This window comes from Pinus tabuliformis, chromosome 1_1 (assembly GCF_031772625.1).
Source record: "Pinus tabuliformis cultivar Carrire ecotype Pingquan chromosome 1_1, CPIR1, whole genome shotgun sequence".
NCBI lineage: Eukaryota > Viridiplantae > Streptophyta > Pinopsida > Pinales > Pinaceae > Pinus > Pinus tabuliformis.
Genome location: NC_142297.1, coordinates 557,958,035 through 557,975,137, shown reverse-complemented (window position 1 = coordinate 557,975,137; position 17,103 = coordinate 557,958,035). Strand labels below are relative to the sequence as shown.

Below are 17,103 nucleotides of genomic sequence, written 5' to 3'. Positions count from 1 at the left end.
CACTGAGAGCAGCATAACACACGCTACCTCACTTCCACAGACTGGAGAAAGGTGGTTTAAGAACCGGTAAGTTCAAGATCAGCAGTGGAAACAAATCTTAAAAAACCCAGGTATGGATACTAGCATCTTCACAAAAGGGATTCCTGTTTCTTATGTTAAGGAGGAATGGACAACCTTACTCTTATTAGTGCAAAAAATTTTCACTTGTGAGGGAAGATTTGGGGTCTTATATGTTTATCATGCAAAGGTTATGATGCATTTTCTAGGAGATGATATTAACCTCCCATACTTTCTACTTTCAAGTCTTAAGAAAATGTGTGCAATTGTCCAAAGGAACCCCAGAAATATTGAAGCACATTTATATCATCACGGTCTTGTGAAATTGCTAGTTGAGGAACAATTGAAATCAAAAAGAGACACATGGGAGAGGTTTCTCATAAGAAACCATTTTCAAGAATTAGGAGAAACTTCTGGAGGGTCCCCTCAAGTGCCAAAAAGAAGTAGAACAAAAAGAGGAGAGGGGGTTAACCAAGAAACTACTGCCCAAACAGAAACTATTGTTCCTGATACCACTATTCCTGAAACAACTGCCCAAGAGGAAACTGTTCAAGAACAGTTTGATGAGGAAACTGATATACAACATCCTGAATAGGAAATTGATCCTGGATTTAATGAAGATGATAACCAAGCAGCCCAAGGAATTATCACTGAAACTCTTTCAGAACTTGCTCAGAAAAGAAAAGAAGGGAGGAAGAAACAAAAGCAAGATAAAGGTAAATCTGTAGTCCGAGAAACTTACCTCACTCCTGAGAATTCTAGTGAGGAATCAGCCCTTAGCTCAAAGAATGGCCAAACTCCATGAAACTGCCCTCTCTAAAAAGGTGGAAAAACAGAAGCAAAAAGTACCAAAAGAAAAACAGAGTACCACCTCTGTAAGAAGGAGCAGCAGATTACAAAACAGAAAAGTAGGGGCCACAAAGGGTAAACAGTCATTCTTCATTGACTTAAGCTCACCTCAAAAAGGTGCTACAAGTCTTGACTTAGAGAAAAGTCCTTCACACGCTGAGCATATTGAGACTAGTCCTCCACGTGAGGAAAGTCCTTTTGAACATGAACTTGAGCATGAACATGGATCTGAATTTGATTATGAACCAAGTCCCAAAAAGTCACCTGAGGTTGACCCGGAGCAGCAAAAAGTGTATAATTATCTGGAAACATTGGAGCAAGTAGCCGCTGGCCCAAGCAATGTTCAACCTTTAGAGCAACAAGTCCACTCCTTAAAACAGGAAATTTTTGAGATTGAGGTTCTAAATCGACATATCATGCAAGAAAATGAAAAGTTGAAAGAGCAAGCCAAATTGGATAAGATGATTCATGATAACACCATGTTACATTTGGGCCTGTGGCAAAGAAGTAACAAAAAGTTAAGGAAGAAATGCAAAAGGCTAGACAGAGCCTTGATCAACCAAAAGTTCAGATGCTTAGTAAAGAAGCCAAGGGTCAATGTGTCTACACAGAGAAAGAAGAGGAGATTGGATGTCTTGGAAGAGGCATCACAGCAGGTTGATTGATCAGTGTTTTTGCATGAGGACATGCAATGCCCTCGTAGTGGGGGTATGTAGAGACTCTACTTTACACCTTATCATCCATCATTACCTACTGTTTTCATCACTTTCCTCTCTCTTTTGCCTCATTTTCCACCCAGATCATTACATTAGTTGTCATTAAACATGATCAAGTGAGCTTTGCTAATGGGTGATTGTTTTGTTTAGTTTTTGACATACTTACAGGTATTCCGCAGCCATCTGCTGATTCCGCAGCCATCTGCTGATTCCGCAGCCATCTGATGATCCCGCAGCCATTTTGTTGATCTCAAGGTTCCACGTGCTATTTTTCAGAACGAGCCACGTGGGCATGTTGGAATATATGTGCTCGAGGTTCCTGTGCCATCAGTTCATCCAGCCACGTCATCTGTACCTCCGGTCAAAGGGGGTCAAGTTACGGTCAAATAAAGGCAGCTTAACGTTGATGCGTAAGCTGTTTGGTCACGTCGGTGGAAAAGATGACTTGTCCGTGTTTTGTAAGCCGTGAGGAACATGATCCAATGCTGGATTCATTGCCCATAACGACCAGGACCTCCAGCTCGACCATGAAGCACATGACGTGTTCACTGCACCTTTAATACGCATGACATTCAGTTTATTTTCTGTTTTATGCTTTACGCATTAGGCCATCTTGCAGATGCCTATAAATACTTGCGTCTGCGTACGCTTATGTTAACTTTTTAGCTGCTGTAGTTTATGAACTTGTGAGAATTTTAGCACTTTTTTTGAACTCTGTTTTTATAGAGCTGTTCCAGCACTTTTGACTATGTATTTATGCATATAAAGTAATGGAAACAGTGTTGTTTTGAGGTTTTAAAGCATCTGAGTTTTCTGTGGGTTGTATGGATGGAGGGCCCCCGTTCATGACTGCCCTTGTATAAGTATTTCATGTTTATACTTCTGCAATTTCTTTATTTCACATACAACATTTCCTTTTCTTGAGTTATGTACAGCTTGATTTCTTTTCATTGCTGCAGCCTTTATTTTCACTGATCAGATTTGCTTCTTTGCAGGTTTTTACCCGGGATTGAGTGTGTTGTATTTGCTTTAATATCTAATGGTAGTTACAGTTGTCTTATTCGTAATGCTGCCCTTTTTACTCTGTTTTCTAGATTAGTTTTTAGCTTAGTTTTACAAGTTGGATGCTAACTAATTGATGCTCTCTTTATCATGAATGGTTTATCTTTCAAGAGAACAAAACACTAATTAATTGCAGCTTGTTTTTAAGTAGTCTTGGCTTGTGGCACTAATACTTTTTCCACTTGTTACACATAATCACATATGTAGGAAGCAGTATGATGGAAAAGGCTTAGTAGTGTTATAATTTGTCATTTAGAGTTTTTATCAATTCGTGGATTTGTTTTCAGCTACTTCCTAATCGTGTTTTACGCAGTACTATGTGGTAGAAGCAGGGAGTTAGGAAGAGATAACCATTATCATCAGTCCTTGAAGTGATTTTCTTGTTTCTTTTATTTGCAGCAATATGGGTAGAGACTAATGCCATTAGAACGTGGTCATTTGCTTTCAAGTCATTTCAAGATATTCATTTCTTTCAAGTTCTTTTCCTTTACAAATTCAACAAGTAATTAGAAATCACCAATCACACACTTTCACTCATCTAGAACTCACTTTTCACACACTTGCACTCATCTGTCTATAATCATCACTCCATTTTAGGAAGATAAATCAACCACAAACAACACCCCCAAACGACAAAAACTCTAAGAGGTTGCTTAAGTACATATAGTACACCTTCACTTCATCAGCTTACGAGCCCCGGGTTGACAATTAATGACATCAATTTAGAAACACTAAATTGACTAAACAGAAGGTTCCAACATCACATGAATTTATATTATGGGAAACCTTGTATATTGTTGAAACATAAAGACATTTCAATGAAAAATCAAGGCAACGACCAAGATGTTGAAGACAATAATGGAGAGAGAAATTGTTGTAATATGTTTACTTTATGTAAAAAAGATAAAAAGGTTTCCTCTTAGGGAACAACTAGAAGGAAGGATGTCAAGGATATTAAACATCTCCCAGATGCCAAATGATAAATAATGGGAGTAGCAATGGTATGGAAATAATGAAATAGTAATGAGATTTTTGACAGTATAACTACAAATAAGTAGTTTGGTCTTGTAGCGAAATAATTTGGAGAAATTGTGGATGATGGTACCTAAGGATATATCTGATGATGAAATGGCATCTAGGGCCTTAAATTATTTAAATTCAAAAATTTAATTACAAATGAGTAGTTTTAGAAGAATTCCCTTGCAAGAGAATCAATTGGAATTGGAGATTGAGGAGATAGGGATGTTGATTATACCTAAGAAATGGTGTGGCTAGAAAGAATACACTATCAACTACAACACTTGCTTACCTATTAGATACAACGTTGACAAAGCAAGTGGGAGGCAACAACAAAATGAAAAGTGGCATATTGGAAGAACAAGGACAACAAAAGAATGAAAAAATAAATTTTGTAAAGTTGGAGGATTTAACCCAATAGTAGTAGCAGGGATGTAACATCAATGGATGAATGATAAAAAATAACATAAGATTTGGGATCTTGGAGGACGCTAAAATCAAAGTCACATGGCTAGGAGGTCATGATAATTTTTAATATAGGGATTCTGATGTAGGAGTATTAACCCTAAGCAACCCATATGTTATTAGACTCAAGGGGGTCATGAAATTTTACCAAGGGTAAGAAATTTTATCAATTGTAAACTATATAAAAATAGGATTTTTATGTTAAAACAAGTGTCCAAATTCTAAAGGAATTTGGGTTGTTAGGATGTTAGGTGAGTTGGTATTCTCGGCAAGTGGGCCTTTGTAAAAAATGACAAATGTAAAGTTGAGGTGTTGGGTAGTTTCTAGGAGTTGGGATAGACATTTGAATAATTGTTATTCTGTTAGGATATTTCTAACCAATAGGAAGCTATACATATGTATAGTTAGGGCTTGATGAGCTAAGGGAGAATTAAAGCTTACAACTCTAGAGCACAACTTAGGTAGTTTAGGGAAGGAGAGCTTGAATAGGAGTATGAGAGCCCCGTAGCTTGGAAAAGAGGGGATTAAATTTCTCTGTAAATTTACAAAACTAAATAATTAAATAATTTGAGATATAATAACTTTTTTCCTTGGATATTTGATCTCTATGCCTATGTTATGTGTAAATTCCCTATAATTATGGTTCCCGTAATTGTGCGAGTCTCGGGTATGACTAAATGATATGATGTTCTTATAGAAAGGTTTGAAACACCTTTCGAGGATGGAATTTAATATGAGTTGGGGTCCCTTATGTTGGATCAAAGAAGAGGAGGTATGTTGACCTATTGAGCCAACTAGTGGATGAATTATTGAAGTTTGCATTGGAGAAAGGCATTGATTCCAACCTAAACTCTTTGTATCATGGAATGATATATTCTAGTTGAAGAATATCATGTTTCTTCATTAAGAAGTGGTGGGGATTAATGTGGCTCTACATTGAGTCATGCATCATTGATAAACTTGTGTTAATTAAATAAGCAATAACCATTGAGGCCGAAGGGATTCGTTGAGGGCTATTAGATTCAAAGATGATGAGACCCTTTGAAGAACAAGAACTTCAATATTTAGTTGAACTCAGGGCATAAGATAAATATTGGAACATAGTTAGAAGATGTGAAGACCTTGAGGAGAGACGAGGTTCCATTGGGACAAGGCTTCAGGATTCCAAGATAGTTGAAATTCGTTGGTTTAGATCAACAACATGTATTTATTGCAATCCCTCCCCCACTCTTTTGCTAATGTCATAGGAGGATGACCCCCCCGTAATTCATAGGACTCGTGGGATTCCACTAGAGAATCCTTAACATTTGATCGAAAGAGTGGAACTTCCACTCAAAACGATGAGTGTGGACCCCCTTCCTCCCTACCCCCATTGCTGATGTCGTATAGTGAGCCCCTCTCCACAATTAACTGTGGCCATGAATATGTATTGTTTTATCGTGGCTATCAATTGTCAGGCCCATTCGATGAAGGTGCTTGGTCACCAAGAAGTCGTTTGAGTGTGGTTAATAGGATATCAAGTTAAGCCCTTGACTAAGGATTGGGGTGTGAGTGTGAATGCAAGAACTGAACAAAGTTTAGTTGAATTTCATCACTATGACACATTATTCATATGCTTTGAGTAGTGATTCTTGTGGGGTTGCACAACGAGTCCAAGCCAAAGTAGGGATAAGTGGTCGAGAGCAATCAAGGAAACTACGTCACTAACCCTGGACAACCTAGGGGAAGACAAAGCTAGTACCTAAACTTCATCACTCTTCATTGGTAGTTGAAAACTTTTTTGGGCAAGGTATTGAAGGAGAAACATGAAGACCATGATGATATAATCTCTTCTAAATGAAATCAATTAGGTGCAATGTTATCAATGCTCTCATCTTGCTAGTTTGGATGAGCGGATTGCTCACTTTGAAATCCATCTTTAGTGTGAACTTAAACCTCTTGCTCCAACTAGATCAAGCACTCAAGACTCGACCTTGGTCACTTCACCAGACTCTTGATATCATTCTTAGCGACTTGGTACTTGTTTTTATTTTATATCGTTCAATCTATCGTAGATATCAGTAGCTTCTCAATGATACTTGCTTTTATTTTAAATGATTAGAACTATGGTCAATGGTTAACAAATATGGTTTCCCTAGAAGTAGACTGACACTAGACTTTGCATGAACATTGATATATTTTACTAGCTTATGATGAAGTTTTGAGGCAATATAATTTAAATTCACAAAATAAAATATTGACATGTATTAAAAATATTTATTAATAATAGAAAAACATATAAATATGGACAATGTCGTTCATTAATAAAATATTTCAATACTTTAGGTTAAGTGAGATACACACACACACACACACACACACACATATATGGACCATGTGGTTCATTAATAAAATATTTCAATGCTTATAGTAAGTTAAATATTTCAATGCCAACTATACATATATTATAAGGCAATTAAAAAAATAAATTCTCATGTTTAAAACATTTCAAGTAGTCTCACTATTTTACATTATTTTTCAGTGAAGTGTCCCATAAAACAATCAAACATTTTATCCACATATATATATATATGTAAAACCAATTTTAAGTCTTGGATTCATTTTTTTTTTTAAATGAATTTGATCCATTTTATTATTTCGTAAATCAATAATTAAAATAAATTTAAACTTCCCATTATATATATTTTAAGTTTTATACTTTAATATTTTTTTATATATGAATAATTTGACCCTAAATTCTTAATTAGATTTACACTGATTTGTTCTAGTCTCATATTTGAAACAAACATCAATATTTGAAAGTGTGCTGGTCATCACTAAAAGATTTACCTAAGTTCATTTAATATTCGAAAATTCATATCCAATCACAAACTCTTCACAAAATTAAAGACACTATAAAGTACTTGAGTGAGTAATGCAGTTTCAATAAAATATAAATAAGGTCTGCCCTAATATTATCAAAAGCTCCCCTACTTGCACATAGAAACCAGGATTCGACGAGGTGGCTTTGAAGCCCTTTTCCCATGCTGAACAGCAACATTATCCACCAACAACACATCCCCTGCTTCCCACCTCAAATTTACGCACTCTTCATCAAGAATGGCCTTGAACGCTTCAACTGCCTCACAAGGAATTGCAGATCCATCTCCCAATGACTGCGAAACGTTTCCTCGCCCAGAGGCCGCTGCCGCTATGCCGTAAAACCACACTTCCCTTCCACCGTAACCCTCGAACGCTCTGACAACCTCCAGAGGACCCAACACAAACTTTGCCGTTCCATCCTCAAAGCACTCGAAGCTTCCGCAGTTCATCGTGTCTAAAGCTCTGCTTATCATTTATTCAAAGGCCAGGGCATTAAACTTCCAAATGGATATTAATACATTAAATTTAGCAGAAACTATTTACATTAAATTTAGCAGAAACTATTTGTGTATAGCTACATTTAGTTAATACCGCAGGTAGTCTAAATGCGCCTATGTTATTGTTAGTTAATGGTTACTACATTGCAGTTACCTCTTCTTTGCTTCGTTGGGGTCCGTTGTTTCAAGAAAAGTTTGCCAGTTTTTGGCTATGAAGGAAGAGACTCTGTTTTGAATGGGTGTAGTTACTGTAATCACCAACCCTACGTCCTTCAATTTGCTAACAAATTCTGGCATCTTCCTTTCCATGCGCTGCGTAATGCTGTGGCTGAGAACTATGGCTGTTTGTCCACCCTCCGGAGGTGCAGTCTCGCAAAAGAAAAAGATCTTAGACGGCCACGACTTCATCTGTATCACAATTATGATAAAGAATCGAATCACATCTTCAAATTTAATAAAAGCAGAGTGGAGAACCAGCAAAAAAAACATGTATCAAATTCAGTTGTCAATTTGGTTAGGTTTAATGAATATTATCTTCTCCCACCTAAGTTCAATGGCTTGTTAAGTGACTCTATCTGTGTTAGCGTGGTACCAACAATTTTATAGTAGTTTTTTAACTAAAAGTTGAATGGTTGTGAACTGAAGTCACTGTATCTGTCGGTTAGCGTGGTATCAACAATTATAGTAGTTTTTGGACTAAAAAAGACATGGATTTAAATTCATTTATATATGTAAAATTATTATATCTGTAAGTTGGAGTGGTACAACAACTTCACTCTAAAACTTAAGATAAATAGAAAGCCCATCTAAATTCATTTATATATTAAAATAAATATTAAAATAATAAAAAATTATAATATTACTTAAAATTAGATCTTCCAATTTACAAAATACAATAAAAAACAAAAATGTATAACTATAGATATTTTATTCTAAAAAAATAAATCCAATTCTGTTCACTTTGCATTTCAGCAAATTATGAATGAGATATATACATTCTTATATCCAAAAATGTAATAATGAAAATCATGTACAATTTTTAAATCCCAGCATTTAAAATTGCAAATTAAAAAAAAAAAAATCAAAATTAAACACCTATTCATTCAACATCATAGGAAAAATATTTAAATTTTAATTGAGCAGAGATGTTCTCCTGCTCAACATGGTAAATTTTTTTGCAATGATCATAAAATGAAATTTTAGATTTAAAAATAATAATAATCATTTAAAATTGCAAATTAAAAAACAAAAAAAAATCAAACTTTAACTCCAATCTATTCAAGATCATAGCAAAAACATTTAAATTTTAATTTGGTAGAGATGTTCTCCAGTGCAATATGGTTAAAATTATTACAATAATCTTAAAATAAAATTATAGATTAAAAAAATAACAATAATAAAACATAATGCTGGCTAATTCAATTTATTACATTATAATTTTATAGTAAAATCATAATATACATATTACATTAAAATACTAATTATAAATAATGATTATAATCATTATATTTCAAAACATATAATTAATAAATATATAAAACTTAATATATTTAATTAGAAAACATATAAATTACAAACACATCAAAACTTCATCAAAGCAATTTTACTAATAATATTTATGAAAGTCTATATATTTTATTCCATTTGGATTTGAACTTCCCACTTCAAAGCAATTTTACTAGTACTGTTTATGAAAGTCTACATATTTTATTCCACTTTGGATTTGAACCTCTGATTTTTTAGAATGAAGTACATTCTCTTAACCATTAATAAGCATATAAAACTTAACTCTTCCAATGAACTCTTTTTTAAATACTATCTCTATATTCACACAAATTCTATACATCACTTTAAAAATCAACTATAAAATTATAAAACATGTCAAAGCAAATGCACATATAACTATATGTATTATGCTTTTAATAAAAAAGAAGAAATATATCTATATATAGATATGAGAAATTTATATAAATGGTATTTTTTTAAAATAACATAAAACCATTAACTCTTCTTTAAAATCTTATTTTTTTTTAAATTGCAAAGCTTTTTTGAATTTTGTACTAATTTTTTTTTAACAGTTTAACCGACTTAAAGCTTGATAAATCCAAAATTAAAAATGAATAAATTTATATTAATTTTATTCTTTAGGTTAGTGAAAAGTAATAAATTTGCAACAATGAGTTAACTCTGGCTTCAGATGAAGCTCAGCAAGAATTCAGTGGACATAAGTCTCAAATTCATCACAAAAACAGAAAATTCACAAAATTCACAGAAAACGAACGTAGGCTTCAATAACATCAAATGAAAATCCAGCCCAACTCAACTTTCAACTTCAATCCCAAATAAACCGACATAGCCCATAGCTTACCCAAGTCATTTCATGGTGGAATCCTAGCTCCTGGTCCAGTGGACCCTCGTTGGCGGTGTAGACTCTGTCCTCCATCTTAGTTCTGGGAGCAAACCCCAGATATGGGTGTTCTTCCCAACCAAACGCGTCCACAAAAGAGCTGAAATCGGCGGCCGATCTGAGAGGGAACCCTCTGAAGAGCAGAGCACTGTGTTGCAGGAGCTCCTCTTCTATCCATTCTCTCTTGTTTCGTATGGTCTGCGTTATCTCTGCAATCCCTTCTGTGTGATCGTCAGAATTAATGGATGGGTAATGAGGGAGCAAAACCTTGGGAAACAATCTATTTTCATCTGATATTCCTGCAATTATCTTCTGCTCTGCTATTCGGCCTTCCAAGAAGCCCTGCATGGTTGCTGATGTTCCACTTTAGCCAATCCCGTGGGAACGAAATACAGAACAAGAGGGAAGCTTTGGGTTAGTTTGTTCAATAATTGAGAATACAATGACAAGGTATCATCGTACAGCACGAAGATTATCAAGATAGTCATTCAACAACGTGTGATTCTTTTCAATTTTTTCTTGGTTTGTTCAAAAGTAAAATTTACTTTATATAAACTATTTATATCAATTTTCTAATTAAATATTTATATTTATTTTATTTTTAATTGAAAGGTCTATTTTCACTCAACATCTTTTTCCATCTTAATTATAATAAAGTCTTTGAGCATCATGAAAGTCTTTGAGCATCATGACAATACAACAGAATATATATATATTTTCCATCTTGCTCTCACCTTTATTAGGTTGTAAACACAATATCTCTATTTTTCCCATCGCTGTTTTCACTTTTATCATATTTTTTATATCATTTTCCCCTCTCTCTTTTTCTGAAAATACAATTTGTTTTATTTTTGTTTTAGAATTGATTATTTATGTTTTACTTAATATTTTTATTCATTCCATCCCCTATTTTGTATTTCTCTTAATATTTTTTTTATGTGTTTTAGCTAATATTTCTCCATATCCCTAAGATGGAATATATTTGTTAATAATTAAGTAATTGTTTGCTTTTTACATTTACTTAATGTCTCTATTTACCTCATCCTTGCTATCTTATTTTTATATCGTTTTTTAGAAAGTACAATTTAATTTGTATTTTTTATTTCAAATTTGGATATAAATATTTATATTTTACTTAATATTTTTGTTCATTTTATCTCTATTTTAAGTTTTTTTTATCATAATTTCAATTTAGAATTAGACATTATGTTTACTTGACATCTCTCCCCACTCTAAGTATAATAAACATGACAATACAACATGATTGTGTATATATTCATGTAATTTTTTTTGTGGTAATGTTATTATTTTCTTTTTCACTGACTAATTTGTGAAGACACCTACAGTTGGGAGAAAGGATAGCATTTAGATACCATGCTATGGATTTGAAGGTTATTGAAGACTAGTTGGTAAATCCAAGGCTCGAAGAAAATCACACCAAGAGTGTTGAGGAGATATGGATGATTAAAGAATATGAGCATTTTAATAATTTTCATGATGATACTGAGTTGTGAAGTGAAATCCACGGTGTAAGGACTACAAGTATGGAAGATGTTGTGGCCAAGTATCCAAGAAGAGGATAGTCAAAGGAAGGTGAGATGAGAGAATATGAGGGAAGTTTGTCTCTTGAAAATGGAATGCTATATTTTAGGATCAGAATGTGGGCCAAATTTGAAAAGCTAACCAACAACTTGTGCAATATGAAATTGCACATTGTGTTGAGGTGGAAAACTTAAATTTAGGAAGGTTTCTATATTAGGTAAATTTATATTAAGGGTAATCATTAAGGGTAATCTCATATATTGTTGAAGCATAAAGATATTTTCATAAAAACAGGCAAAGGCCAAGATGTTGAAGACAACAAGCAATTGTAATAAATTTGATTTAAGTAAAAAAATAAAAAACTTCCTCTTAAGGAACAACCAAAAGGAAGGTTGTTACGATCTTAAACATCTCTGAAATTTCAAATGATAAAGAATGGGAGCAGGAAGGGTACGGAAATAAGAAATAGCAATGAGATTAGCGGAGAAATTATGGATGCACCTGAGAAGATGTCTAATGATGAAATGGAATCTAGGGCTTTAAATTATTTAAATTCAAAGTTTCATTTACAAACGAGCAGTTCCAGTAGAATGCCCTTAAAGAGAATTAATTAGAATTAGAGGTTCCGGAGATATGGATGTTGATTATGGCTTAAAAAATGGTGCAGCGAGAAAGAAGAAACAATCAACTATAGAACTTGATTGGTTGTTAGAGACAACACAGTAAATAAAGTGGGAGACAACAGTAAAACGAAAAGTGGGATCCTGGAAGCACAAGGACAACAAAATAAATAAAATTGTAGAATATGGAAGATTTAAACCAACAATAGTAGCAAAGTAGTAGCATCAATGGATGAATGATGAACACCAACACAAGATATGGGATCCTAGAGGATGTAGAAATCAAAGGAACATGGCCAGGAGATCATGAGAATTATCAAGATGGAGAGTTTGATGCAAGATCATCAACCCTAAGAAACCCATTCCTTATTAGACGTGAGGGAGTTCATGAAAAAGGGGAAGAAATTTCCTCAATTGTAAATTGTATTGAAATATGTTTTTAATGTAGAAAAAGTGTCCAAATTCTAAATCTGGGTTATTAGGTTATTAGGTGAGTTGGTGTTTTGGCCAAGTGAAACTTTATAAAAAATGAAAAATGTAAATCAGACGTGTTGGGTAGTTTCTAGGAGTTGGGATATACGTCCAAATAATCCTTTTTCTGTTGGGATGTTTCTAACTAGTAGGAAGCTATATATATATACAATTAGGTCCAAATAATGCTTTTTCTGTTAGGATGTTTCTAAATAGTAGGAAGCTATATATATGTACAATTAGGGCTCAATGAGACACGGGGGATTAGAGCTTACAACTCAAGAGTAAGGTTTGGGTAATCTAGTAAAGGATAGCCCGAACAATAGCATGAGAGGTTTGTAGCTTGGAAAACAGGGGATGAAATTTCTCTATAAATATACAATGATGAATAGTTAAATAATTTGAGATATATTGATTTCATGCCTTGGGTATTTGTTCTCTACATCTATGTTCTGTGTAAATTCCCTATAAGTATGGTTCCCATAATTGTGCAAGTCTCAGATATAACTAGATGATATGATGTTCATGTAGCAAATTTTGAAACACATTTCTAGGATGGAATTTAATGTGCATTGAGTGCCCCTATGTTGGATAAAAGTAAAAGAGGTGTGTTGACCTATGAATACAAATAGTGGAAGAATAATCAAAGTTTTCATTCGAGAAGGGTGTTGATGCCAACTTGATCTCTTCGTATCATGGGATGCTAAATGCTATTTGAAGACTATCAAGTTTCTTCATGAAGAAGTGGTGGGGATGAATGTGGCTCTGCATTATGCCATGCAATGCTTATAAAATTGTGTTAATTAAATGAGCAATAACCATTGGGTTTGAAAGGATTTGTTGAGGGCTGTGAGATTTGAAGATGATAAGGCCATTCAAAGATCAAGAACTTGAATACTTAGTTGCACATACAGTGTAAGCTAAATACTAGAACAAAGTTAGAAGATGCGAAGACCTTGAGGAGGAACAAGCTTCCATCAGGATAAGACTTTGAGATTTCGAGATAGTTGAGAACATTTATTTCGATCAACGATGTGTATTCATTGCAGACGCTCCCCCTATTTTGTTGATGTCACAAAAGGAGGCTCCCCTACAATTCATAGGACTCATGGGATTCCACGAGAGAAACCTCGTCGTTTGATCAGAAGAGTGGAAACTCCACTTATAACTACAATTTCGAACCCTCCCTCCTAACTCATATCACAGGGGGAGGCCCCGTCACAATTCACCATGGATGTGGACCTGTATTGTTTGATCGTGGTGGTCAATTGCTAGGCTCATTCAACAATCCTAGATCCAAGGCCAAAATTATAACATTTAGTAGATATCCCATCATTTGGATTACTAACCCAATCCAAATTTGAGTAACTTGTCTGCTCAACATCAAATGAATCAATATACTGAAGACCAAAATCGACTCTTCCTTTAAGATACATAGGCACTCCTTTTGCTGCTTTCCAGTGGATTTCTAGAGGTATTTCCATAAATTGAATTAACACACTAACAAAGTATGTTCAATCAAGTCTAGTTGTAGTAAGATAATTCAAGTTTCCCACTTGCTATTTATACGTTTTACCATCAACCTCATTTGAGTTGTCATCAAAATGAAGTTTCACATTCTATTGCATTGGAACAAAAACAACTTTACACTGATCCATTTTAAACTTCTTAAGTGATTATCTGACATACTTACCCTGGGAAACAAAAGTATGACCAACATTTCTCCACACTTCAAGACCTAAAAAGTAATGTAACTCACCAAGATCTTTCATCTCAAATACTTGTGACGTGTGCACCTTAATTTCATCAATTAATTTAACTGAATTTCCTGTAATAATTAAATCATCAGCATACAAAGAAATCAATACAACATGCCCCTTTGAATAAAATTTGGTATAAAATATGGATCACTTTGACTCCTCATAAAAGCCTATTGAATAAAGAGGGAATCTATCTTTTCATACCATGGCCTAGGTTCCTACTTCAACCCATACACAACTTTCTTTAATCTACAAGCTAAATGTTCCTGCCCCTCTTTCATAAAACCTTCAGGTTGTGTCAAATACACCTCCCCTTTAAATCACCATTTAGAAAAGTAGATTTTACATCTAGTTGGTGCAAATTCCAATGGTACTTTGTAGCTAATGCAATTAACAGTCTAATAGTATTTAATTTAGCTATAGATGCAAATGTTTATGCATACTCAATGGCCTCTTTTTCTGAGTACCCTTTTTCCACCAACCTAGCAAGCTGTACTAATATATACTGCTATATGCTTTAAATTTGAGTTCGTACAACCATTTACATCCTATTTGTTGTTTATCTTTAGGAAATTAAGTCAATTCCCAGGTTTTTTTTTAATTATAGTCATATTCTTCCTTCATTGTTTTTCTCCATTCTTCATGTTCGTTAGCTTCGTTAAAACTCATGGGTTCTATGACATTCAAAACAATAATCATCAAGGCATAGTCCTTATACCTTTCAGTTAGGTGAATTTGACGAGTAGATCTCCTTTTCACTCCACTATATTCATCCCTATTCTTTGAAGGCCCTACTCCATCTGTAGGTGAACTCTATTTGTTGGTAGTATCCGTATCATTGGATTCTTCCTCAGGCTTCTGCTACTCACTGTCCTCTGCTTCTTCTTTAATATCTTAAAATTTAGGAAGTATGTGCCACCTTTCATAGTTGTTGTCCTTGTTGCCTTCATCTACCTGCTCATGGAAAATTACATCTTTGCTTGCGAATACTTTGTGAGTAGAAGGATAAAACATTTTGTAAGCTTTAAATTCTGAACAGTATCCTACAAAAACACATTTAATGGATTTATCATCAAGATTCTTTATATTCTCCTTCTTATAATGTACCTTTATTTGAAAGAAACTACATTTGCTAAGCTTGGAATATAAATGATGCGTTTTGAGTAATATCAACACTACTACTAGGTGCTTGAAATGCTCTTCCTCATTTTTAGAATATATCGAGATATCAACAATGAACACAACAAAAAACTTGTCAAGATAAGGATGCAATACACTATTTATCGAGAACATAAAAATAGCTGGAGCATTAGTCAAACCAAATGGAACTACAACAAACTCATAATGCCAATACCTAGTCCGGAAAATGATCTTGTATTTGTCATCTTCTTTAATGCATACCTAATGATATCCTGATCTTAGATCAATCTTCAAGAACATTGCTGCTTCTTTCAACTGATCGAACAAGTCATTAATCCTCAGCAATGGATACCTGTTCTTGATGGTCACTTTGTTCAACTTCCTATAATTTATGCATAGCCTAAGGGTGCCATCTTTCTTCTTCACAAACAATACTAGTGCACCCCAAGGTGATACACTTGGCTTAATGTATCCGTTGTGAAGCATTTCCTTCAACTGTAACTTGAAATCTACTAATTATGGTGTGCTCATCCTATATGGTGCCTTCGATACTGCCACCAATTGAGAAAAGAAACTATGGAAAAAAACATAACAAAGTTAGATTATGAAGATAACTATGTGAAAATTAAAGAACAACTATTGAAGGTTGCTATAAAAAGAAGAAGAGATGAAGGACTAATTTGTGAAGATACACACAACAAGGAGAAAGGATAGCATTCAGATACGATGCTATTAAAACATGAAAATGATTTAAAGCTTATTGAATACTAGTTGGTAATTCCAGGGATTGAGGAAAACCACACCAAGAGTACTGATAAAAAGGAGGAGGAGATAGGGATGCTCACAACATCTAAGCATTTTAATAATATTCATGATGATACTTGTTTTTCAAGTGAAAAACATGATGTAAGGACTGAAAATATGGAAGAGAATGTGGCCAAGTATGCAGTATGATTATAATCAAAGGAAGATTAGATGAGAAAATATGAGGCACGCTTGTCTCCTGAAAATAAAATTTTATTTTAGCATCAAAATGTGGGCTAAAACAATGTTTGGAAAAGTAACCAACAACTTGCAAAAGGTGAAATTGCACATTGCAAAATTTACAATTGGGAAGGTTCCAAGATCACATGAATTTATATTATGGGAAACCTCGTATATTGTTGAAACATAAAGACATTTCAATGAAAAATCAAGGCAACGACCAAGATGTTGAAGACAATAATGGAGAGAGAAGTTGTTGTAATATGTTTACTTTATGTAAAAAATATAAAAAAATTTCCTCCCAAGGAACAACTAGAAGGAAGGATGTCAAGGATATTAAACATCTCCCAGATGCCAAATGATAAATAATGGGAGTAGCAATGGTATGGAAATAATGAAATAGTAATGAGATTTTTGACAGTATAACTACAAATAAGTAGTTTGGTCTTGTAGCGAAATAAGTTGGAGAAATTGTGGATGATGGTACCTAAGGATATATCTGATGATGAAATGGCATCTAAGGCCTTAAATTATTTCAATTCAAAAATTTAATTACAAATGAGTAGTTTTAGAAGAATTCCCTTGCAAGAGAATCAATTGGAATTGGAGATTGAGGAGATAGGGATGTTGATTATACCTAAGAAATGGTGCAGC

The 17,103-nt window shown here is 34.0% G+C and overlaps 1 protein-coding gene across 2 annotated transcripts; it reads right to left on the bottom strand.

Annotated features, from left to right (window-relative positions):
- Nucleotides 1-6,990: 6,990 nt before the first annotated feature.
- On the bottom strand, nucleotides 6,991-10,340 carry LOC149214369 (clavaminate synthase-like protein At3g21360). Of its 2 annotated transcripts, XM_089390895.1 has the most exons (4): nucleotides 10,331-10,340; nucleotides 9,894-10,285; nucleotides 7,680-7,933; nucleotides 6,991-7,490 (listed from the first exon to the last, which is right to left on the bottom strand). In XM_089390895.1, exons 2-4 carry the CDS (start codon nucleotides 10,278-10,280, stop codon nucleotides 7,136-7,138), a joined length of 996 nt encoding a protein of 331 aa, XP_089247021.1. In that variant the 5' UTR covers nucleotides 10,281-10,285; nucleotides 10,331-10,340; the 3' UTR covers nucleotides 6,991-7,135. The 2 variants fall into 2 exon arrangements, with proteins under 2 accessions (XP_089247021.1, XP_089247020.1); XM_089390894.1 differs by lacking the exon at nucleotides 10,331-10,340 and having other exon boundaries at nucleotides 9,894-10,324.
- Between the last annotated feature and the right edge of the window lie 6,763 nt (nucleotides 10,341-17,103).

Excerpts from the sequence above, each read along its gene's own strand:
- LOC149214369 (XM_089390895.1), bottom strand. The coding sequence starts at position 10,280 with ATGCAGGGCTTCTTGGAAGGCCGAATAGCAGAGCAGAAGATAATTGCA. Across the intron at positions 7,934-9,893 it reads TCCACCATGAAATGACTTGG|ATGAAGTCGTGGCCGTCTAA; the intron begins GTAAGCTATGGG and ends ATTGTGATACAG. Across the intron at positions 7,491-7,679 it reads CCCAACGAAGCAAAGAAGAG|AGCTTTAGACACGATGAACT; the intron begins GTAACTGCAATG and ends AATGATAAGCAG.